The sequence below is a fragment of the Amblyomma americanum genome, chromosome 3, assembly GCF_052857255.1.
Source record: "Amblyomma americanum isolate KBUSLIRL-KWMA chromosome 3, ASM5285725v1, whole genome shotgun sequence".
Classification (NCBI taxonomy): Eukaryota; Metazoa; Arthropoda; class Arachnida; order Ixodida; family Ixodidae; genus Amblyomma; species Amblyomma americanum.
Genome location: NC_135499.1, coordinates 72,384,995 through 72,408,219, shown reverse-complemented (window position 1 = coordinate 72,408,219; position 23,225 = coordinate 72,384,995). Strand labels below are relative to the sequence as shown.

The following is a 23,225-nucleotide window of genomic DNA, read 5'->3' as shown; positions in this document are numbered from 1 at the left end:
CCAATTCCGTAGCCAAGCCTGGCCAAGACTCGTCAAAATGGCGGTTGGCGTGCGTTGCCCGGCCGGGTTCGGGGTGCCAGGTTGCGACGTATCATGCGGGAACGTTTTCACAGCTACAACGTAACAGCGGGGTACCCAATACATTGGATCCTATGGGAGCTATGCCGGGACCGGACGAAAACGACGTAACAGCCGGGAAAACGCAGCAGTGAGGAACGTAACAGCGGGGTTCTACTGTATTTGCTTAGAGAAGTACACCCAAAATACTATTTTTATCATTTGCATTCAGTCTTTGATCACATTAAGATGGACTTTTGATAATTCAAACACAAATCTGTGGTCCCTTGAAGTTTTAATTAATTATAGTCTACTGTAACGCAATTGAAGCAAACCATCAGTAAACGCGAGCAGTGAGCCAAGAAATATGATGTGTTCTGGAACTGTGAGTTGAAAAGGTGAGACAGAAGCGCGCATGAGGCTAGAGGTGAAATAAAGAAGCAACTTGTTTAAAAAATAAAAACTCTAGTGCACTCACTTGTGCAGGTGGGAGTAGAGTTCCACTTCAATCTCCTTAACTGTGAACTGTTGCACAGAGATCCACAGGTAGGAACGCAAGTTTGACAAGACACTGCTGCCACCTGGTGAGGAAAATGAGAACCATGCAGAGAGGTGCCGCAGAGGCCACTTGCCAAAGCATCAAGTAGCATGGCATGCAAGCAAAACTAAGACAGGAAGATAGAAATGGTTAGGTCTATGTTCTGCCTTGGAGAAACAGTGAGAAAGCTACAAAAGAGCACATTAGGACTTACAGTTTGCCCTGTGAATCCCTCGGCCAACTTGAGGCACGTTCCTTGCAGCATTAGGAGTGCTAATGGTGTCTGCCTCGCAGACAACCCGACAGACTCGCTAAAGATGACATAACTATATGGCCAGAAGGCAAAGGCCTTGGCTCTGCAGTTAAAATGCCGCAATTTAATACTTTGTCTCTGCCATTTATTAGCAGTCTCGACAGCCTGCACTCACCTTGTCCCTGAAGGCCCCACAGTGACACGTACAGGAGGATGTCCTGCCAAGGGAAGATGAGTGTGCCTTCGCCAGCCAGGCTGTTCACTGCACAGGGCAAGACAGCAGGGCCTCAGTTAAGAAGATGGGGACAATGATCCAAGCATGCAAAACACGGGACACAAGCCACAGATGCCTGCTCAAGAACAATGTTGAGAAAAATGGCTGGCGACTTCTAATTAACCCCATGCAGAAGACACCAAGATGCTTTGAATAAAGGTTTCAGTTGCAAACAAATACCGTGAGCAAATATGAAGAAACACCTGACACTGTTTGGCAGTGCAGAAGAGCCTTGCATGCTTTATAAAAAGGACAATGGCCATACTATGAAAATTATTGCAGACAAGTGTGTCTGCTTGGCATGCAGGGTGTGTGACTTGACGTGCAGCCTTTAAGGGTCTGTGCAAGAATGCTGGAAAGCTTGAGGGCTGTAACAATATGAAAAATAATACCCGTAGCCTTGGTATTCACCACGAATAAGAAATTAATGTAGACCTGCTAATTTTTGAAGAAAAAGAAAAGACTCTACTCTGAAGAAACTACAGCTGCTAAAAAAAAATAATGCAGTAGACTGCTTCCAAAGAAAATATGCATGGGGGAGGGCACTAAGATACAGCATCCTTTTCAGAGCATAGCCAGTATTCCAGATGGCGATCCAGAGAATTGCACTAAATCAGTGAAGCTGAGTTAAATCCACAAAAAAAAAAAAAATTGCCATATCCTATTTCATTTCCTTCCTTTTCAATCTCTTCAAGAATCTTCCCTTCCTTATTTTCAACGAAAAAAGAAGTTGCCAGTCACACATGAGACATAAAATGCAGTCTTTCAAACCCTGAAGGCATAAATTTCATAAAGCAGACAAGGGAAAGGAAAAGAGGGGCTTGTTATGACATACACGACCGAAGCCAACAGTCACCGAAACCAAGGAGCATAAGGGATGTATTTTTAATTTTTTTTAAAATAATTGGCGGTGTTCTTCAAAGAGAGCTTAATCGGGCAGTTACTTTTTTAAAGATAATTGATTAGAGAGCCGAAGAAAAAACAACCACATGATGCCGGCGGGATCCAAACCCACGACCTCTGGTGCCCTACCAACTGAGCTACGGCAACGATTGTCCAATCTTCTGTTTTCAGAGGTATTTACGTGCAGTGTAAGTGAACCTTGAGAGAGTTCACCAGCGCCACCCTCGTCCATAGCGGCGGACTTAGTACGTCCTGTATTACCGCGAGTGCCACGTAGGAACGTGGTCGAACGGTGAGGGCTTCTTCTGCTTTTTAATCAGTTATTTTTAAAAAATAATTACCCTTTTAGGCGCCCAGTGATGAACACCACAAATTATTTTTAAAAAATTAAGAAAAAATTACGTCCCCTACGCTCTCCTTGGTTTTGGTGACTGCTGGCTTCCATCATGTATAAATTTCATAAAGCCAGATTAAGCAAGCTATCTGTAGACTACTTCCTTCTCAAGGCTTAGGGCTTCATGGGGGCTCTAACGTCCCAAAGCGACACAGGCTATGAGGGACGCCGCAGTGAAGGTCTCCGGAAATTTCGACCATCCAGTGTTCTTTAACGTGCACTGAAGTTGCATCCTTCTCAGGGATAGGAGTAATGCAACACAACCTTTATGCACTTCAGCACCATGATCAGCAATGCACCACTGGATAAATTTTAAGAGAAGACCAATTTGTGGAAATTTCCTGCAACTTAAGAGCTGGAAAAAACTTCCAGAAAGCATCAGTTAAAAGCCACAGTGAATTTGTTCGCAACCTAAGTCTTTTTTTGATATGTGAAACATCTGCCGCATTGCTTGTTTTCATTATTTGTGTTTATCATAGCTTTTATTCATATCTTGTAATCTCCCCCCATGTAATGCAATGCCTCCCTGAGGCCTTAAGGGTATGTGAATAAATAAATAAACAAATAATTGAGAGAGAAAACACCTGTACTATTTGGTACTTTAAAGCCACTGTCTAGACCGTTTACTGCATGCAGACATTTGTCAGAAAGAAAAATATTCTATGTTGTTGGCATGGTAGATACACCCTGTGTGCAAAGGTTCTCCCACAAAAAAAATTGCCGGCTCTGGTTAAGCCTGGAGTGACACGATAGCTACAGCTGGCGGAGTGGAACTTGCTCAGTTGAATTGCAAAGTCAGTATTTCGCCACTTCGTTTCGCTGGGCGTTCCTTCTTCATCTTCATCCCACGTGACATGGCGCATGCGCACAGCTGTGGCAGCTCGTGGTGTGGAGCTCGTGGTGTGGAGCTCGTGGTGTGGCAGCTGTGGCAGCTCGTGGTGTGGAGCAGCAGCAGCTGCTCCACACCACGTGACCAACCAGGTGACGAACCACGTGATCAGCCACGGCGCCATGCTGCCGGCAGCTGCTCTGCATCACATGACCAACCCCGTGACGGCGTGGCGATGCAGCCATGGGGTGGTGGCGCCGCCACCACCATGCTGAAGGCTCAAAATGCTACCATAATGTAGCTATCTCTACAAAAACGACGCTTGGCAACTGTTGTAAGGTGGCACTGTGTACACGACATTGCTGAGCTGTGCACCTTAATATTTATCCCATCAACACACAAGTGCATTCTATCACACCAACTGGTGTTTGTGTGCGGTTCAAAAGTTGTCGTATAATCACGCCTCAACGGTGCTGGTCACACAGTTTAAACCAGCGAATTGGGTGAGTTTAGCCAAAGTTAACAAAACAAGTAGCAAAAATTGTTTGCAAATGAATAGAAAACAGACATGGCAGCGGAGACTACTTGTATAAAATGTTAGAAGTTACAACTGTGCTAGTACATGTTTCAGCACTTCTGAGCCCCATATTCCTCACAAGAGAGCTGATTAGGAACAGTAACTACCTCCGACTAATTGATACGCAAAGTATACTGCAATCCTGTAGTTTCTCAGCAAGTCAGTGCTGTTCAGTCAGTGCGAGTTACAGGGCATGCCATAGCCTTGACAAGTGCAAATAGGAACATTGTTCTCTGTTCTGACTTCACTTATGCAGTAGATAGTAGATTGTTAGGCTGCATTTATATAGCACAGCCGTATTACGGCTTGTGAGTACACCACAAATGGCCACCATTTATGCCCAATCAAAGAGAAACAAATACCACGAGTGATAGTTGGCGCAATAATGGCAAAGCTGTGTAAAGGGTATCAACGTTGGTACTAGCATCTGTAAACAAATGGTGTGCAAGTGAATGATGTCTGCTGAGCTGGAAAAACTCCTGTTTACTGCATGAGACACTGCTGTCATAAAGATTTCGTCCGATAACCGTCAACAAGACCTGCCAGAAAAGAACAGGCAATCCTGAGTGACAGCAGCCTTAGTAAATCACCAAACCACTGTTGCATTTCTCTGAGAGGCTCGTAGGTGCTTGAAAAAGAATGTCTTAGATTGAAGTTTTCTGGGCAATTAACACAGTTGTAATGGGACCGACAGGCGCAGCGCAGCGAAGAAGCGGACGAGTTCAAGCGGGACACCGAAGAAGCCGACGAAGTGCAGCTGGGTTTTTCGAACGACGCCTGTGAGTGTGCCCGTCGTGTCGCCGGTCAACCAAGACCAACCGACCTGTGCTTCAAATAAACCCCTTGACACTTGGTGGAGGTGCCTCGGTTCCCGTCCCGGTCCTCATCCTGGAACTTCGAAGTGGAACGCTCCTCGTCTCCGAAACCATGCCGGAAGGTCCGAGTGAACCATCGCAGCCCATCCCTGCCACCGTACTCTGTCACGGGGTGCAGCGCCAGCGTGACCCTTCATCATTTAGTGGCACCGATGACCAAGACGTCGACGATTGGCTGGCCTCCTATGAGCGCATCAGCACTTACAATCGGTGGGACGATTCCGTGAAACTTAGCAACGTCCTCTTCTACCTAACGGACGTTGCCAACCTATGGTTTCGCAACCATGAGGCCGATCTTCCCACCTGGTCGTCCTTTAAAACGAGCTTCGCCGACGTTTTCGGCCGCCCCGCCGTCCGGAAGCTTCGCGCCGAGCAACGTCTTCGTGCTCGATCTCAGCTCCCTTCCGAGACGTTCACAAGCTACATCGAGGACATCGTTGACCTGTGCAAGCGTGTCAACCCCTCCATGTCCGAAGGGGATAAAGTCAACCACATACTTAAAGGCATAGCCGATGACGCTTTCCAGATGCTGCTGGCGAAGAACCCCACCTCCGTCGCTACCGTCATCCAGCTGTGCCAAAGCTTCGACGAACTCCGCAAGCAACGCGCATCTACGCGGCAGTCCGGCGCGCCTGCGGGGGGGGTCTTGCTGGCTTGGCCCTTGGTGGCTCGTCTGCTGAGCAGTCCCTGTTCATGCAGCAGGCGAATGCCTCGGCTCTATTGAAGAACTGGACCCTGCTCTTACTTCCGAGTTCTCCGATACCCGTGCCTGTTCCCCAGTTACTGCCTTAGCCTGTTGTGCGACAGCGCCCGATCCGATTTCCATCGACGTCTTTCGTCGTAACATCGCTCCCGACCTTCCGTCCGCTTACCGTGACCAAATCTTGGAACTTCTCTGCCGCTTCCGCAACTCTTTCGACCTTTCCCAGCCCTCCTTGGGGCGCGCATTGGCCGTCTCTCACACAATTGACACTGGTAACCACGCTCCCTTGCGTCAGCGACCGTACCGAGTCTCGCCGAGCGAGCGCCGCGTCATCCGTGACAATGTTGACGACATGCTTCGGCGCGGCATTATACAGCCTTCTCAGAGCCCTTGGGCCTCTCCTGTTGTCTTGGTGACGAAAAAAGATGGCTCCATCAGGTTTTGTGTCGACTACCGCCGTCTCAACAAGATCACACGCAAGGATGTTTATCCTCTACCCCGAATCGACGACGCACTGGATTGCTTGCAGGGAGCGGAGTATTTTTCATCCCTCGACTTACGCTCCGGCTACTGGCAGGTCCCGATGGCAGCGAACGACAGGCCGAAAACCGCTTTCGTCACCCCAGACGGCTTGTATGAGTTCAATGTGATGCCATTCGGCCTCTGCAATGCTCCAGCCACATTCGAAAGGATGACAGACACTATTCTCAGTGGCCTCAAGTGGGAAACTTGTCTGTGTTACCTAGATGACATTGTCGTTTTTTCCAAAGATTTTCCTTCCCATCTGCACCGCCTTCAGCGCGTACTCACTAGCCTTACTGACGCCGGCCTCCAACTAAACTTGAAAAAATGTTACTTCGGTGCAACGCAGCTCACAATATTAGGCCATGTCATCTCCAAAGACGGCGTTCTTCCTGACCCTGCCAAACTTCGCACCGTCGCTGACTTCCCCAAACCAACCACCTTAAAAGAACTTCGCAGTTTTATAGGCTTATGCTCATATTTTCGCCGCTTCATCCGAAATTTCGCCAGTATCATCGCCCCTTTAATGCAGCTTCTTGCCGGCAGCCCGAACCTTTCGTCTTGGTCCCCCGCCTGCGACACCGCGTTCAGCACTTTACGCCGCCTGCTGGTCTCTCCCCCCATCCTTCGCCATTTTGATCCCGCCTGTCCGACAGAAGTTCACACTGACGCGAGCGGTGTGGGCTTGGGCGCAGTTCTTGCCCCGCGAAAGCCTGGGTATCCGGAATACGTCGTCGCTTACGCCAGCCGCGCCCTCACCAAGGCGGAATCAAACTATTCTGTCACAGAAAAAGAATGTCTCGCCATCATTTGGGCAATTGCCAAGTTCCGCCCTTACATTTACGGCCGGCCCTTCTATATCGTCACAGACCACCACGCCCTATGCTGGCTATCCTCCCTCAAAGATCCTTCTGGCCGACTCGCCCGCTGGGCTTTACGTCTCCAGGAGTTTGATATACACGTCATTTATCGCTCCGGCCGCAAGCACTCGGACGCCGACGCCCTTTCTCGTTCACCACTCCCATGCGAGTCAACCTCTGCCCTCGTCTGTGCCTACGAATTCTCTTCGTTCAACATCCCTGATATGCTCTCCGAACAACTGAAGGATCCTTGGATCACCTCGCTGCTAAACTTCCTGAACACTCCCTCGCCGCATCATTCGACCCGGACCCTTCGCCGCCAAGCCCACCACTTCGCCGTTCGTGATGGCCTCTTATACCGCCGTAATTACCTCCCCGACGGCCGGAAGTGGCTGTTGGTCATCCCTCGACACCTCCGTGCTACAATCTGTGCCTCTTTTCACGCCGCTCCACAATGCGGCCACGCCGGTGTACTGAAAACATATGCTCGCCTTCGTCAGCGATTCTACTGGCGAGGTATGTACCGCTACATACGTCAGTACATTCGGTCATGCACCGCCTGCCAACGTCGCAAGAAACCTCCCCACTCCGCCGCCGCTACCTTGCCCTGGCCGTCCCTTTGACCGCGTCGGCATTGATCTTTATGGCCCGCTTCCAACTACTTCGGCTAATAATCGGTGGATCATCGTTGCCGTTGATCATCTCACCCGTTACGTCGAAACGTCGGCTCTCAAATCTGCTACCGCAAACGATGTCGCTCACTTCATTCTACACAGTCTTGTTCTTCGTCACGGCGCCCCGAAAGAACTTCTAAGTGACCGCGGCCGTGTTTTTCTCTCGGACGCCGTCGAGGCCCTGCTCAAGCAATGCCAAATCGTTCATCGCTACACCAGCGCCTATCACCCCCAGACCAACGGCATGACTGAGCGGTTCAACCGCACTCTGAGTGACATGCTCACCATGTACGTTGACACCGCCCACTCCAACTGGGATCAAGTGCTCCCGTTCGTCACGTACGCGTATAACACAGCTACTCAGACAACAACGGGGTTTTCTCCTTTCTTCCTCTTATATGGCCGGGAGCCTACATCCACCATGGACACCATCCTTCCTTATCACCCTGACCCTTCCGAGACCACCTTACTCTCCGAAGCTCACCTGTATGCCGAAGAATGCCGGCAACTTGCCCGCTCTTTCACCACACAGCAACAATGGGATCAGAAGCACCGTCGGGATTCCCCGGACCCTCCAGCGTCATCCCATCTGGCGCCCTCGTTTGGCTCTGGGTGCCTTCCTCCACTCCCGGCCTCGCCACGAAACTACTGTCTCGCTTTCACGGACCTTACCGGGTTGTCCACCAAACTTCTCCGGTGACTTATATCGTTGAGCCGCTCGTTCCCTCTTCGGACCACCGTCGCCGGGGGCGCGAAACTGTGCACGTTGAGCGCCTCAAGCCTTACTATGACCCGCCCATCCTCTCCTCTCCGTAAGTCGCCAGGATGGCTCCTTTTTCGGAGGGAGAGTAATTGTAATGGGACCGACAGGCGCAGCGCAGCGAAGAAGCGGACGAGTTCAAGCGGGACAACGAAGAAGCAGACGAAGTGCAGCTGGGTTTTTCGAACGACGCCTGTGAGTGTGCCCGTCGTGTCGCCGGTCAACCAAGACCAACCGACCTGTGCTTCAAATAAACCCCTTGACACAGTGTTTATTAAACAGCGAAAATTGCACTCAATAATAGAGGATGTTCAAAATTCCGCAAGTGCGCTTTCCCACATAACTATGTTTCCGAAAACAAGATGGCCGACTCCTCTATAAAAAAAACTGCGTGGGCTACAGGACATGCTAAGGGTGTGAATAGAACACAAGAAATGTATTTCAGGAGAATCAAACAAAAAAATAGTCCTTCTTGCTTTCAGCTGAAAAACGCATGGTCAGCCATCTTGTCTTAGGCAACACTGTTGTGCGGGAAAGCGCACTTGCGGAATTTTGCGTAACCCTATCCAGGCCTGGCAAATGCACCACACTAAAGACGTAGATAGGGTAGAGCAAGCCGCAAGTCCAAAAGAGGCGTCACACGCAATGGCATGCTCACTGAGCCAGAACTCTCAGTGTTGCAGCCAGTGCACATGTAAGTAAATTAGCAGAAACGAGAGAAGCCACCCACCAACACGCCGGTTGAGCATGGGGATGAAGAGGTTGACGACGCGTCCCGAGGCCAGCAGGGCGACGCACACGACCACCACGAGCTGCAGGCGGCGACTGCGTTGGGGCCACAGGAAGGGCAGCAGCAGGCGCACTTTGGCCTTGAAGCCCCGGAATGCACTGCGGCCCCCTTCCTCCTCCTCCAGTAGCGGCTGCAGGGAGAAGACGATGGTAGACAGGCACAAAAGCCAAAATGCTGCGCCCACTCTCTTCCTACCAACATGTGCTGCGTACACACCAGAGAAATCACGCAAGCTGTAAGACTCCTCACAGGCTTTGCGTTTCAACATCTACCAGACCAAAAACTCTAAAATCTCGAAGATTGCATATTGCCGTGTCACTGGTGGTGGTGAAATTAACTGCTTATCATGGCTTGCAAGATTAAGGGTGAAGCCAATAGCTACCGCTGCCACTCACAGGTGGTGCCTCAGCCTGCTTGCATCTGGACACCAGCCACATTCATTAGGTGTCCAGATTTAGAGCTCGAATTCTGTAACCTACAATAGTGAAATATAATGGGTGGTAGGTTGGTGATAAGAACAATGGCAAATGCATGCCCTGTCCAAACAGCTCGCTCATTCCCATGCATATTTCACACAGAGGTGGTGCCCGATGGCTGGTTTTTGTCCAATATCATCTTCAGTTGAAGCACTGACCTGGCTTGCTGAAAATACATGAAGACACTGTGTTCAGCAGGTACAGTGCAATGAAATGTACTGTACAAGAAAGAGTTGAGGCACTGTGATTCACTGGGACAAAAGGAAGTTTGAAGGAACAAGATCAAACTAACGAAGATACCTGTACAAATCTTAGTTCCAATTTTGGCAAATAGCATCATCAAAACTAGTGTAAAGCACAAGAAAAGACAAGATCCTGCCTCTGTGCCAAACTCGCAGCCACGAGGCCCAGCAGTATACGCAAAGTCACAGCTACACAGCAATGGAACATCAAGGTGTACCACCTTCCAGAGACATAAAAAGGATTTTATCATCATAGGACAACATATGGTGATAAGAAAGGAAAGTGCTAACCTTCAAAAATCCTGCTGTTTTGTTGTGTGCTGTCTTGTGGCACTAAAAACCCTATTTAAGTGTGCAACTACGAGCCCAGCAGAAAGCTTTATGCTGATTACCACCTTAGAATGTGCTCATATCCTGCCAATGTGCCTCATTCATGTGCTTGCCACTCATCAACGACTCAGGGGAGCAGACTCCAGTACAGGCTGTCGAAATAGTCCTCAGAAGAGAACAAAATGCACCGAGCCTGACAGCAGGTGATGAATACTACTTACCTGGCTTTCCTGAATGTCACCCCGTGAGTAGAGGAAATAGTCGCGGGCACTTGGCACAGAGGGGCCTTTGAGACCAATGCCAAACACCAGCAGCGACAGGATGAAGCGTGCCGCAAAGAAGGCCACGTCGGCTATGTCCTTGCGCCTGCACCACAGCCGTTGCAAGGAGATCGATCGATTCCAAAATGTTTAAGGCAATCCCTCAAGGTACAGCAGATTAGAGTAACTGCTTCAATCTACTCTCACTATTGCCAAATATGATTAACGTTACTGACTACACTGACTTGAACCGAGGACAAAGCAGCAAGCCATGAAAAGGAAAATGATAGGTGTAATGTTAAGAGACAGGAAGAGAGCAGAGTCGGTCAGGTAACAAATGCGGGCTAATGACATCGTACTCGAAGTCAAGAATTAATGGGCTTGGGCAGGGCAAGTAAGAGAACGCAAGTGTAGCAGGGGGTGGCAGAAAGTTAGGTGGGTGGATGAGATTAGGATGTTTCCACAAATAAGACGGCTGCAGCTGGCACAGGACAGGGTTAATCGGAGAGATAAGGATGAGGCCTTTGTTCTGCAGTGGGTGCAGTCAGGCTGACGATGATGATTGAGCACGTACTCTCTTCACTAAACTGACTGAGTGATCTGATGCGGTTGAAAACACATTTAATGCCCTTTGGATGTGTCTACACGTGATGCACAGTAGAAGGGTGACGTATGTGAGACAGAGAAGCCTGCAGCATCCTAAAGGCCTACCATAGCTGCAACGATCACTTCCACAGTCCAAGCATGTGGTACTGCACAAAATGACTGTGGTGGGTCATACATGCACAGTCCTTGCCAAAAGTAAAGAACCATACTGTGTATTGCTCCTAAACTTCTCTACAAAGCATGCGGTTTGGAGGAGCTTATGGGATGCTTCCAGTGCTAGAAAGGTGCAGCATTCAAGGGAAGGCAATCCTGTCTCTCTCTCTCCAGAGCCCCATGTGAGCCTAGAGCCCCATATGAGTGACGAAAAATAGCTTGATGATAGCTGCTGTTTATTACGGCCATGACATGTCATGTCTATGATGATGGCTATTATGTAAACCTGGACTTCACGCAATGTGAAGCATAAAAATCTGCAATGCAATCACGAATTCATCATTTCAAGTCACTCCAGTTCTTATTCCAGTGTGGCCCAAGAGCTGGAATAACAACAAATGAATAAGGAGCAATAATGTCACAGTTTTTCACGCCTCACGTGACCTAAGTCCAAGCTAACATTGTAGCCACCGTTCAGCTATCAAAACCGAAACTAGAACTGCAGGAGAGAAGAAATTTAATAGTAAATTAATCACCTCGCACTGGTGAATTCCACCTGGCGATTTATGCCTATGCATGTCTGGTGCACCATTTCGAAGAGAAAGAACATGCAACCAAAATTTGGTATCTGCACCCCTTAAAGAATACCCCACATCCTTCCCTCATCCTCTACCTCCACACAGGCAAACAACCAGGAGACGAACAGAGAGTGTGAGGACTGACGTTTTTGCACCAAACCACCAAGAGGAGTTGTGCATGCCGAGGAAGGCCAGGGCCTCGTGGATGACGCTCATGGCCCAGAAGAGGAGCAGAGGCAGGCCGTGTCCGTGGGTCGGGGTGCTGGGCAGGGCCCAGTGTCGCTCCAGCCGCGTTACCAGTGCCGACAGGAACCAGGCGGGGGCCAGGCACAGGGCCCAGACCAGCTGGTGGCCTTCCACAGGGGTGCCCCCGATGCCTGACACCACCGCCAGCCGCACCAGGCACGACATACCCAGCGCCGTCATTAGTGATGTCTGTGGCGGAGGAAGACATCCAACGCTCACACTCCATTGCCCCTGGCTGGTTACGCTAAGTGAACACAGCAAGTGGGTGAATGAGGAATCTTTGCAGTTATGTCTGTCTAACCTATGGTGTAGTGATTTTGTGTTGACACGCTGTTGCTAAACAGTAGCACCCCTACTCATCACTCTGAAAAACACCGAGTGAGGACAGGTAGGGGACTGCCCGTGGCTGTTACCACCACATCTTATTGCTCCTCACAGCCTTGTCCTCCTGCCTGCAACGCCAAGGACAACAGAGCTCGAGGGCTTGATTGCACAGTTTGCACTTTGTGCAACAGTTACAGAGTCTTTCCTTTTGCCACAACCTTCACCTCCTCAAGGTGCCAAGCAGTCCCCAGCCAGAGTGCTTCCACAGCAGTCCCCAAAATGCCCCTTGAAAGTGATCCCTGAAAGGTGGTACTTATAACAAATGCAAGTTTGGCCTGTATCGACTGACAGCCGCTGTACAAAGTCCAATAGGATACTTTCACTGAAAACAAAGCTTTCATAAACTAGAGAGGGACAAAAAAATGAAACATTGGTACAATGGCCACCATCGGCTGTTTATTATGCAAGCAACCTGCAATGGCTCTCATACGTTTTTTAAAATGCGGATCCCTGACACTGCGGCTCAGAAAACAGCAAAGAACCGAAGAGGCATGTGTGCAGCAACAATGATATAAGGCAAGTGCAAACCAGCCAACCACAAAAAGGGGAGGAAAACGGCAACAGAAGCGCTTTTTCGCTACTAAATTATGTGTTTTGTTGAAAGAATGCACTTCCCATGTCAAGAAACAGCCAACAAAGAGCAAAGCAAGAACTGAAAGAAAAAACAATAAAGCAAAATCTACCCTGGCATAAACCAGAAAAAGTAAAAAAATGTGAGGTGGCAAGGTGTGTTGTCTTCCTCCCCTTTTTGCCGTTGTCTGGTTTGCACTTCCCTTTTGAGATGATAAAAGGCAACAGAAACAAAAATGAAAAAAAAAGGTGTCAAATTCAGGCATGATACAAAGATACAAGTGAACCGATGACATTGAAAGAAATGAACAAAGCAGCAAGAGCTGAGTGCCTTCTGCTTTCTCTGCCTGAAGGTCTTGTGTTGCTATCAAAATAGATCACACTGAAAGAGTATCTTTTTTTTTAAAGAGCAAAGCTTCTGGGATACCCTGATGCTCTTGCATATAACAAAAAAATTTTCCTTACCGCCCCACACTACGTACATGTCACTACATCGTCACTGTGAAAAAACGATGCCATGCATGTTATCAGAACAAATGTTCCTGAGCACTCCAAATGCACCCAGCCATTCTACGTTAAAAATAAAACACCCTGTTATGGCCAACAAGACAGGGACAAAATTATAGACAATCAATGCGACTGACACAGTCGTAAGCCAGCAGAAGAGCTGCTGCTGCTGACAGGTTTCAACCACGTGAGCGGGTGGTGTGATCCAGTCTCTTAGCCACCCTGTGACACGCTGCACCTCTGCTTCACTCTCCCAATCCTAACCAGCAATCACAGAGTAACAGCCGTACTCCCCCTCCAGCCACTTATTGCCTCCCACCCTCTCTTCGTCTTCCCTCTCCTTCCCCTCTCAGATTTCCCTCTCTCCAATTTCCTGCTAGCTGTCGGAGAGACGGACGGACAGACAGGCACACTTTTCTGACATCGGGGTTCTAATGGAACCGCATTAAAAGAAGATATGAAAACGATGCCATTGCGCCTGTGGTGCTGTTTTCGTGTATTTTTTCGTAGCTGTCTTGTTTGCATAACTTTCACTTTCCTAAGGTTGCTGTTTGCCTCCATTGCGGAGTTGGGCATCCTCCTCCTCCACATCGTGCGAAGCGCAAGGACACCCCTCCTCGGTGGCTGGCGTACTCCTATTCCCCTTCCTCTCTATACCCCAGCCTAAACCTTTAGACTAACACACCAATATTTCTAGTAAAGCATTGTCACTTCCTTGATCAAGAACCAACTCGCCCGCAAGCACATCCTATCCAGCTGTGACATTCAATAAGTGCACAACAGCTATCACTGCCACGTCCTAGCATTATTCAGTTCATACTAACAAGGAACCTGATCAGTTTGGTACATGGGGTTTAATGTTCTGAAGCTGGATGATAGGCGCTGTAATGGAGGGCTGGGAATTAATTTCAACCACCTGGGGCTACTGTGCACCGACAGCGCACAGCACACAAGTGCCTTTCACATTTTGGCACCATCAAAATGCAGCAGCCATGACCAAGATTAAATGGGTGGATTAAATGAGTGAGCAAGATTAAATGAGTGGGCATGGGAGCAGCGATAGATGTGGTTCACTAACGTCTTTCATTTTTTCATCCTTCAGTGTCCGGTCCTCATCACTGGCAGCGTCATTTCAGATCTAGTTCTGTGCTACGACGTAACCCCATCGGTGCTCCTTGACGGGAGTGCACCGGCATCAAGTGACAAATGCTCCGACGGCCCATGGAATGCTTTCATGACACAGCTGGTGACTGCTTCGCAAGATTTTTACCCCTGATCGTCATCGACGTCAACCATCGCAGAAGATATAAATGGGCTGCACCATCGCCACTCCTTCAGTTGGTATGTGGTTCACCAACGTCTTTCGTTTTTTCATCCTTCAGGTTAGTCTAGTCTCATCCAAGCGTTCAAATGATGTCTGCCTTGTTATACTTCCTTGCCCACAAGTGCTGTTAGAAAATGTATGCCAGTGTTATTATGTGCTCAAATTGATTTTGTCCGGAGATGTTGAATTAAACCCTGGCCCTGGCCATAGCACTCATAGCAACCCTCAAAACCCGATGCCCCGCCCGAATCTGACAGCGGTGCCATACTCACCCTTCTAGAGGATCTAAGAATCCGCTCAGCACACATTGAAGAGGGGCACGTCGAAATATTGAACTCAATTAAGTATATTACATGCAATCAAGAGGAACTAGACGTGAAGGTTACTGATTAGGGGTGTGCGAATATTGAAATTTTCGGATACGAATTGAATACGAATGTAGAATAACTGTTCTGTACAAAAATGAAATTTCGGAAAATGATTACCAAGCAACGTTGTTGCCCTTATTTTTTTCAATGTAGTGTATGGTCTTTGCAACTCAAATAAACAAAACTAGACCGCCTCAGTGACGTATAAAAAAACATGATGTGCACAGAAATGTATACTACTTGATTAGACAGCATAACAGTATCCGAAATGTAATGAGGTCATGCAAAACCAAACCCATAAAATGACAAGACTGGTAACAAAAAATAACATGATGACTAGTAAAACCTCATTCACTCGGACTGAGTTCAAGGGACCGGAAGAAATGCCCGGTTCATCTGAAGGCCTCGATTTATAAAATTCTTCGCCCCCCCCCCCCTCCCCTCCCGATACAAAGAAAATCTGCCGAAAATGCGAAGATGTAGCAAGGCCTTATGAGGTGGCTCCATCGGGCTAACACCTGTAAGTCCGCGACGAGCCGGCCGTTTTGCAGTGCTGGAAGAACAACACAAATGCAAGCAAGGGGATGGCGAACACACACTGGCGTCGGAACGGTGAGATGGTTTCTAAAAAGAAAGGAAAAAGAAATCACCTGCGATGCACCAGTCAGCGTCCGAAAGCCGCGCGAAGCTGGGATTGGACTATTGGCGAATTCGTGGGCCGACAGTTGCAGTCGCCCGTGGCGGTGGCGAAGCTCAGAAACCGAAACTACACGGCCAGGCTATTTTTTGATCGAGCGACAGGGGCCTTCCGATCGTTGTCACGTCTGCCGTAACGTCCACTAAAGAGGTGCGCGGGTTACAATGCACCATGCAAAATGTGGGATTTTTACAGGATCGCTTGCCCTGTTGTGACATCTCTACGTGCCCCTTCAGGAGGCTCCCCCGAAATTCCGCAAGTAGGCTTTCCCGTATTGCGTAGTTTACAAAACGGGATGGCGGAGGTCACGCTCGGAGAGTTATGAAGGCGACAGGACGCATTCTTCGGATATGGCCATTAAATATGTAACGTATTACGGAAGGATTTAAAAAAGCGCGATTTCGCTTTGCGATCGTTCGAAGCGGGCTATCGGCCATCTTGTTCGCACCACATGTGATGTGTGGGAAAGCCAACTTGCGGAATTGCACACGAGGTCAAGCCTAGCGGCGTCGAAGTGCGATCGGTCCGCGTGATAAACGACGGAGAAGGAAGGGAATAGGACCTCTGTATTGTTTTCATGGAATTTTTAACTCCATCATCGGCTAATATGCCCAGGTACTGTGCTTTTGCCACGGTCAAATTTATGTAAGTCTGCGCAGTATACAATCGCTGGCAAGTATTCAGGAATTTTTGAAAATTCGGAAATTCTCAAATACCAATTTCTAGAATACGAATCGAATATCAAACATATTTGATTCCTATTCAAAATTTCGAATATTCGCACACCCCTATTACTGATATTTCAAACCGACTTATAAATGTGGAGGCCAAACTTGCGAGTTTTGAATCCGTCCGTCAGGACCTTAAAGCTCTCAAGTCAACTGCTGAACGACTAGCCAAAGAAAATGATTCATTAAGAGCCCGAATGAACGACCTTGAAGATAGATCCCATAGAGATAACCTCTTATTTTTCGGTATATCTGAAGGCACCAAAGGCACCGAAACATGGTTGCAGTCAGAGGAAAAAATTGTGAATATAATACAGCAAGAAATGTCAATTACCCTTTCTAGTACTGATATCGCCCAGGCCCACCGAATCGGCACTGCAGACCCCACCAAAATGCGGCCAATAATGGTGAAATTTTCCAACTACAAAACAAAAAAATGCTATTAAATGCTCAGTCTAAACTCAAAGATTCAAATGTTTCTACAATCTCAATCCTGTTTTGAAAAACGCTTCGCTCCTTCCACCCACCTATGTTTCATTGCGCATTGACCATCCGCATAAAGTGGGTGTTCCACCTTGTCACACTACTGCTCGCTTAAATTCTTTCATTCCAACTACATCATCCGAGTGGAATCACTTGCCAGCAGATGTGGCACTCACCGACGATCTCGAGCATTTTAAGAAAAAGTAAAGTGCCTGCATTTCTTGTTCATGACATGTGTGCCCTTCAGTTTGTAGTCCCACATGAACTCTGTGTTGCTGATCTGTAGTTTGCCTTGTTGGTTCTTGTTTCCTTTTCTCGTTTTTTCTTTTTCTTTCTTCTAGCTTTCTATGGAGGTGCACAATTGCTGAAATCTGTAAAACTCAGTGCAGTGAGCCATATGTAGTGCTGTAACCCATGAACGTATTTCAATTTCTTGTTATCTGTGTTACTGTACGTCTTGTCCCACTCCTCTCAATAATGCCTGCAGGGCCATGAGGGTATTTTAAACAACAAAATAACTCCTGCCAGTTCTGGCTTGGCAGTGAAACGCCACAACCACCAAGCCCCCACGGCAATTACTCACGTGGAACTTGAAGCAGCCCCTGCGCTGGAGGAGCCGGACGTCGAGGCGGGTGGCGTACTTGTGGTAGACGCCCCATTGGATGCCACCCCCAACCAGCATGACGAGGAGCAGGACAGGTGGCCCCACCGTGTCCAGGAAGCATTGGGAGAGCCCCTCACGGGTCCAGACCTCACTCAGGGTCACGTTGGGAGGACAGTAACGCATTATGCTGGTTTTGTGTGAGGATTATATTACCTATAAGAGTGAAAAGGAAAGATGATGCGTGAAAAAAAAAAGAGAAGAAACTGAGAAATGCTCACGCTATGCTATACAGTGTGAAATCCAAGCTATAACTGCTAGCTACATTGTGCTGAGTGTGCGACATTCCTTACTGTTCTTTACTGACAGTTCTTTAGTGGCATGTTTAACTGTTTCAATGCAGACATAGCCGAGTGTAACATCTATCCCACACACTGGGCCCTCCTCCTCTCCTACTTCGTTTACTTTCCTACACTCTGAACAGAAAGGAGTAAAAAGGGCAGTAAGCTGTCCTCTTGCGCACTCCTGTTTTATAAAAGTGAGAGTGCTAGAGGACAGCTTACTCCTTTTTTTACTCCCGTATAGGTGTATGTTTAGACTGTACTCTCCTCACATTCCTACAATGAGCCACACTACTGTCACTGACATGGGGCTGTCACTGTAAAAAAAACTTGAAGGGACACTTAGGCTTCACCTTAAGGGTGTGAGGTGACAGCGTTAATGGCTCCCTGCAGCGGCTTAGGGTCCTCTTTATGAACCACTCTGCAGACACGGTCATTCTCTACTTTACATTATCAGATCGTGGAGAGTCCTCGTACCGCTCTTGGCACAGTGGTGCAGGGGTTAAGTGATGCGCCACTGGCATGGCAGGTGGCCGTTTCAAGCACAGCCACTAGTGGGGCTGGTGAAACCGACCTCTGCTCTCCCCAAGCAACCTCTCATGACCAATCATTAATTTAACCGCCACCTGCTACACTGGGCAGGTTGCGATGATGTTAAAAGGTCATTCAACCTAGGTGGCCGGTGGGCAACCTGCTTCTTTGCTCACAGCGCTGATGCCGCCGGATTTTCTTCAGAACAGACCTTTAATGCGGTAGCGTTAAAAAAGGCTGTTTAGCAGCTGCAGCCAAGAAAGGGCACACCAGGCTCCTGGTACAAAGGCAGCAAGGATGGAGATGAAAACATGCACAAAAATAAAGGAAAAATCTAAGATGTTCCCCCTCCTCCTCCAGCACTAAGTGATAGCGTTGGTAGCGCCACAGTCCCCTTCCCAGCGCATTGCAGCCCACTCCCATTTGGATGATGAGACTGCAGATGGCACAATCTACAGATTGGGCACTGCCGCATGCACGGACAACGCCCCTTCAATAATGTCCCAAGTGGTCAGCCTTTGATGCGTATTTAGTAAAAAAGCACTACTATGCTGATGGTAGTGTCATTTACCCCTGCCAGGGTCCCCTTATATCGCTACGAACTGCTGCAAGGGGGATAACGGGGAATGAGAACACACGCGTTAAGCAGCAAAGACTCTTGGACTCAAATGATGAAAGTGTACGGAAAAATTAAAAAGCAATTATGACCCCTGCAGGAAAACAAAAGCCTCCGATGAGGCCTGTCTTTTCAGGTGTTGCCAAAAGGAGGTGTTCATGAGGCTGAAGCACAAGGTTCCTCAACATGCACAATGCCCTGGGAATAGGCTGTTTCTACATAGTTTACACAACCAAAACACAGATGTGCTTTATGATTCCAACAATTTATCACAGCATGATATCACAGCACAAAAATATCAGTGGGCTTAGGAAAAAAAAACAAACTATGCAGATATACTGAATTATGAACAAAAATATGCACAAGGGAAGGCACATAAATGATCAGGGCCAGCCCTTGTCATAAATGTGCCTTTTTTGTGCATGTGTTCTTGCTTGTGGTGCACTATAACTATTCAGAATGAACCAACGCATCAATCCAGACAACTGTGCCACTTAAAAAAAAAAATTCAGGTTTGACACAAAAGCATAGGTGTGAGCCACTACTAGTAAAACCGCAGCAGACACAGGACAGAGGCAGGCGACAACCCAGGACGGTACATGGAACTGAAATTTTTTTCAATAAAATTTCAGTTGCAAGTACCACCCTGGGTTGTCGCCTGCCTCTGTCCTGTGTCTGCTGCAGTTTTAGTAGTTATGCCTTACCAACTGGCCTATAACTTTACTTTCCTTAGCAGAGGTGTGAGCTCACTCGAGTATCGTTGATGATGATGATTATGGATTTTTATGGCACACGGGCATCTACGGTCAAAGAGCGCCATGGCACAAGGTATTTTCCATTTCTCAAGGTGGGGTCAAGGACCCATTTCACAAGCATTTCCCCCTAAAGAAGCTGGGCACCAGACCAGGGGAAAGCTTGTACCATTTTATCACCGGTGCGTACCCATCGGCACTGGGGATCAAACCCCGCACCTCCCGCATGCGAGGCGGATGCTCGACCACTTGGCCACCGTTGCAGTCACTCGAGTATCGTATTTGTAAGATAGTGAGCAGTTTTCAGAGGCAGTTTTATGTTCCAAAACAGTCGGCTATGAGGCACACTATAGTGAAGGGCCCTGGATTAATTCTGACCACCTGGTGTTATTGTGCGCCAAAATCTTAGTTCACAGGCAGTGGTTGACACTCACCTCCCAAAACAAATGCTGAGCAGCCTAATTGCTCAACCACTGTGGTGGGTTTTGGAATGCAGCCTAATGTTCATGCGTAGCGTGCATTGACCCAAATTTTAACACCAAGTCGACTAAACTAACCGTTCATTGCATCAAGCTTACTGTATGTGTGAAAAAAATGACACAATACACAGAACCCAACCTCTTCTGTTTCATTTGCCACACAAGCACAGTCAACATCGCTGAGCAAACCACGGTTGACAGTCAACTGCACTTCATATTTTGTAGAAATGTAGGGCTGTTTGCAGAAGGGACAATGCACACGTACTACAGTTTTGTGCGATGAACAATTTGAAAACACACATAAGCAAGGTCACAGATAATCGACGATACAGACTGATCCCTGATTGCTACTCGGGCACACTTTTCTGCATGCACGGTAGACTGCTTACAGTGTCCAGCATAGTGAACGAATAATGTTGAAACAGACAAATTCTATTCAAGCAATCTTTGCCACAGATCAACATACTGCTGTGTTAGCAATTGAACTATTTGCTGAATAGATCTATTTCTTACTTGTCTCATCTGGTATACACACCCTGCAAAAATACGGCATAAACAACCTATTGGAGAGAAGTCGAGCAATGCCATTTGATGACGTATGGAAAAGCATCACATAATTGGGAGATAACCGTCAAAACCACTGCGAAAATTTAGTTTTAAAATGACTGAACTGAAGAACTAGCCCAACTTCATGCCTTACTTTGTTTTTCCGCTCATTCATTAGAGGAAATAACTTTGAAATAAATATAGGAATAAAGTATTAGACATATCTTACTGCTGGCACAACTGCACTAATTTTTATATATAATTAATGAGTGTACAAGTTTGTTTTGATTTGTCGTTCACTTTGTAAGAGTCCACAGGTATTACATAGCACTGTAGCTCGTCGACCTGCAGGTGCGCGTAGTGCATGCTGGGGAGTGCAAGGTAAGTTCTATTACGTGAGCACTTCCCATGGCAGCTTGACTCACTCTGTATTTCACCATACCGTTTATCTCGGCCGAGACAAGCACAGTTTCCCCGTTTCTGCTAAGTTATCTCACAAAACCTTATCGACGTGTGCGAGCGTTTTTGTTTGTTCTGCTGTGAGTGCAACCAAGTAAAACTGCTGGAAATGATAACAAGCGCACTCACTTTCTCATGAAACAAGGGGGGAGAAGGATGGAGGGATGCATCGGCGGGATTTAGTCAGGCCGGTGGTACCTTTTTCCGCCCAGCACGTGATCTAGCTGCACGTCGTAGCTGTCCGCTGTAACGAGTTTTTTTAAGCAGTGCACATACAAGTTGGATTACAACTGCTGCAGCCTGTTCCGTTTCACTGCGCAGCCAGGTGTCCAGTTCCAAACTGCGCTCAGTTGCCAGTTGTTACCGGATGTGAACTCGCCGGAGCGGCGTGGTCAACTAGTGCATGACGTGCACAAAGTTAAGTCGTTTTAAGTGGTTGCTACCAAGCGGCTATATCTCACAACGCTACTGCAAAATAGTATGACGGACCTCCTGCGCAGCATGTTCAGAAAAAGAAGCTCGTGGCGAACAAATACTAGGCAAACAACAACGACAACTTGGCTCCTCAGACATAGATCTCGAGCCACGCGAGCGCGCGAGCGAACCGGTGCATCATTTCTCGTGAAGAAACACGTCGGCCGATCGTACCAGGTGGTGAAACAAAAGTCACGGTCTTTGGCACCAACACAGAAGCTCCTCGACACGGGTCACAAGGTGGACGCAACGTGGAGAAGCCGCAGAACGCAAGCATGCCCCCGAATCGCGGCGTGGTTAACATGAAAAAGAAACATTTCGAAGCGACGACTTACCGACGATCAAGGTGGTTCTTGTACAAAGTTTGACCGACAAAGGACACGCCGCTGATTTGCTACATAGTACGCATTGTCATCGGTCACGTATTGTTTACCGACAAAAACGCGCGCATCGCAACTTGAGTCCGCTCCACGAGGAACAGCTGATTAGGCCGACGCTAGCGACACCCGGTTAAACAGCGGTGTGGTCTGGGGGTCAGCCTTATTTTGCCGTCGCAAAATGAAGGCAGCCGCTGGTGGTCGGGATTTGCAGGTGAAAAATTAAATCCCAACAGGCTGTTCACAGATCGCGCTGCTCGTGTGGACCCAAGCGCGCGGAGTTCACTGTCAGGTGAGCCCTGCCTTGCTCTCCCAGTCATTTTGCTCTCGGAGGAGACGCGAGGGCTCAGAAACCTTTGGTCGAGAAAGGTGTAGCATCCTTTGGTTGGTAACGTGATGGGAGCACGCGAGATCACTTGTGCGGCGCGTAGACGGTGTGTTGGGCCGGCTTTTATTACAGGGACGCAATATGTGCAGCTGTAAAGAATCCTGGCTGATTTTTGAGCTTGTTCGTTTCTTTTTCAGGCTGGGACGCACGCCGGCCAGCAGCCTTTGACGCGTGCTGCAGTGCGCACTGGCGAGCCCCGTCCATTGCGTGTTGAGAAACGGGCGTGACGCTGTAAATTTAGAAGTATTCAGTGATTCCTTTCGTGAGTGTGAACCACCGCACGCGCTTCTCGGGTAGACCGCTTGTTAGCCGGCGCACTAGGCGGCCGAGTCCCGACCGGTCGCGTCCCCGTCTACGGATTTTCCCAACTGTATGGTCCGTCGGTATCGCCGCGTTTCGAGCTGCTATTAGAGCCACTAGAGCGGTTATGATCGCGAACAGCGTGTCATGATACTGTCCAGCAGGTTTCGCCTCAAGGATGAAAAGAGAGACGCTAGTCGCGAGTGCCCGGCGTTACCCAGCTGACGAGACCGTGCCCTTTAAACCCATTCTCAACACCTCGTAACGGCGGCAAAAACGTGTGGACCTCGGTTCTGCCTTTCGTATTTCGTTCATTGATTCTGAGACTGGACGGTGATGGTCCCAGCTGATTCACACTCCGACCGGCAAAGGTGGCGAATACGAAATGCGCTCGTGGTGA

At 48.3% G+C, this 23,225-nt stretch overlaps 2 protein-coding genes across 6 annotated transcripts in view; one reads left to right on the top strand and one right to left on the bottom strand.

Moving 5' to 3' along the window:
* The window catches only part of Hmt-1 (ABC transporter ATP-binding protein/permease Hmt-1), a 76,173-nt gene extending 53,889 nt beyond the window's left edge, over positions 1–22,284 (bottom strand). The window contains exons 1-8 of one of the 2 annotated variants that reach the window (XM_077657474.1): positions 22,096–22,284; positions 21,416–21,530; positions 17,545–17,778; positions 11,800–12,089; positions 10,279–10,423; positions 8,950–9,139; positions 1,024–1,110; positions 536–638 (exon numbers count right to left, since the gene is read on the bottom strand). In XM_077657474.1, coding sequence (XP_077513600.1) covers positions 536–638; positions 1,024–1,110; positions 8,950–9,139; positions 10,279–10,423; positions 11,800–12,089; positions 17,545–17,748 — 1,019 coding nt within the window. In that variant the 5' untranslated portion in view covers positions 17,749–17,778; positions 21,416–21,530; positions 22,096–22,284. The remainder of the gene's footprint in view (positions 1–535; positions 639–1,023; positions 1,111–8,949; positions 9,140–10,278; positions 10,424–11,799; positions 12,090–17,544; positions 17,779–21,415; positions 21,531–22,095) is intronic. The other variant, XM_077657473.1, reaches the window with a different exon arrangement.
* Positions 22,285–22,287: 3 nt separating this feature from the next.
* Positions 22,288–23,225, top strand: part of Cul2 (cullin 2) — a 58,987-nt gene continuing 58,049 nt past the window's right edge. For 2 of the 4 annotated variants that reach the window (XM_077657478.1, XM_077657477.1), the window contains exon 1: positions 22,288–22,429. The gene's annotated coding sequence lies outside the window, so the exon portion shown is untranslated. The remainder of the gene's footprint in view (positions 22,430–23,225) is intronic. The other 2 variants (XM_077657476.1, XM_077657475.1) reach the window with 1 other exon arrangement.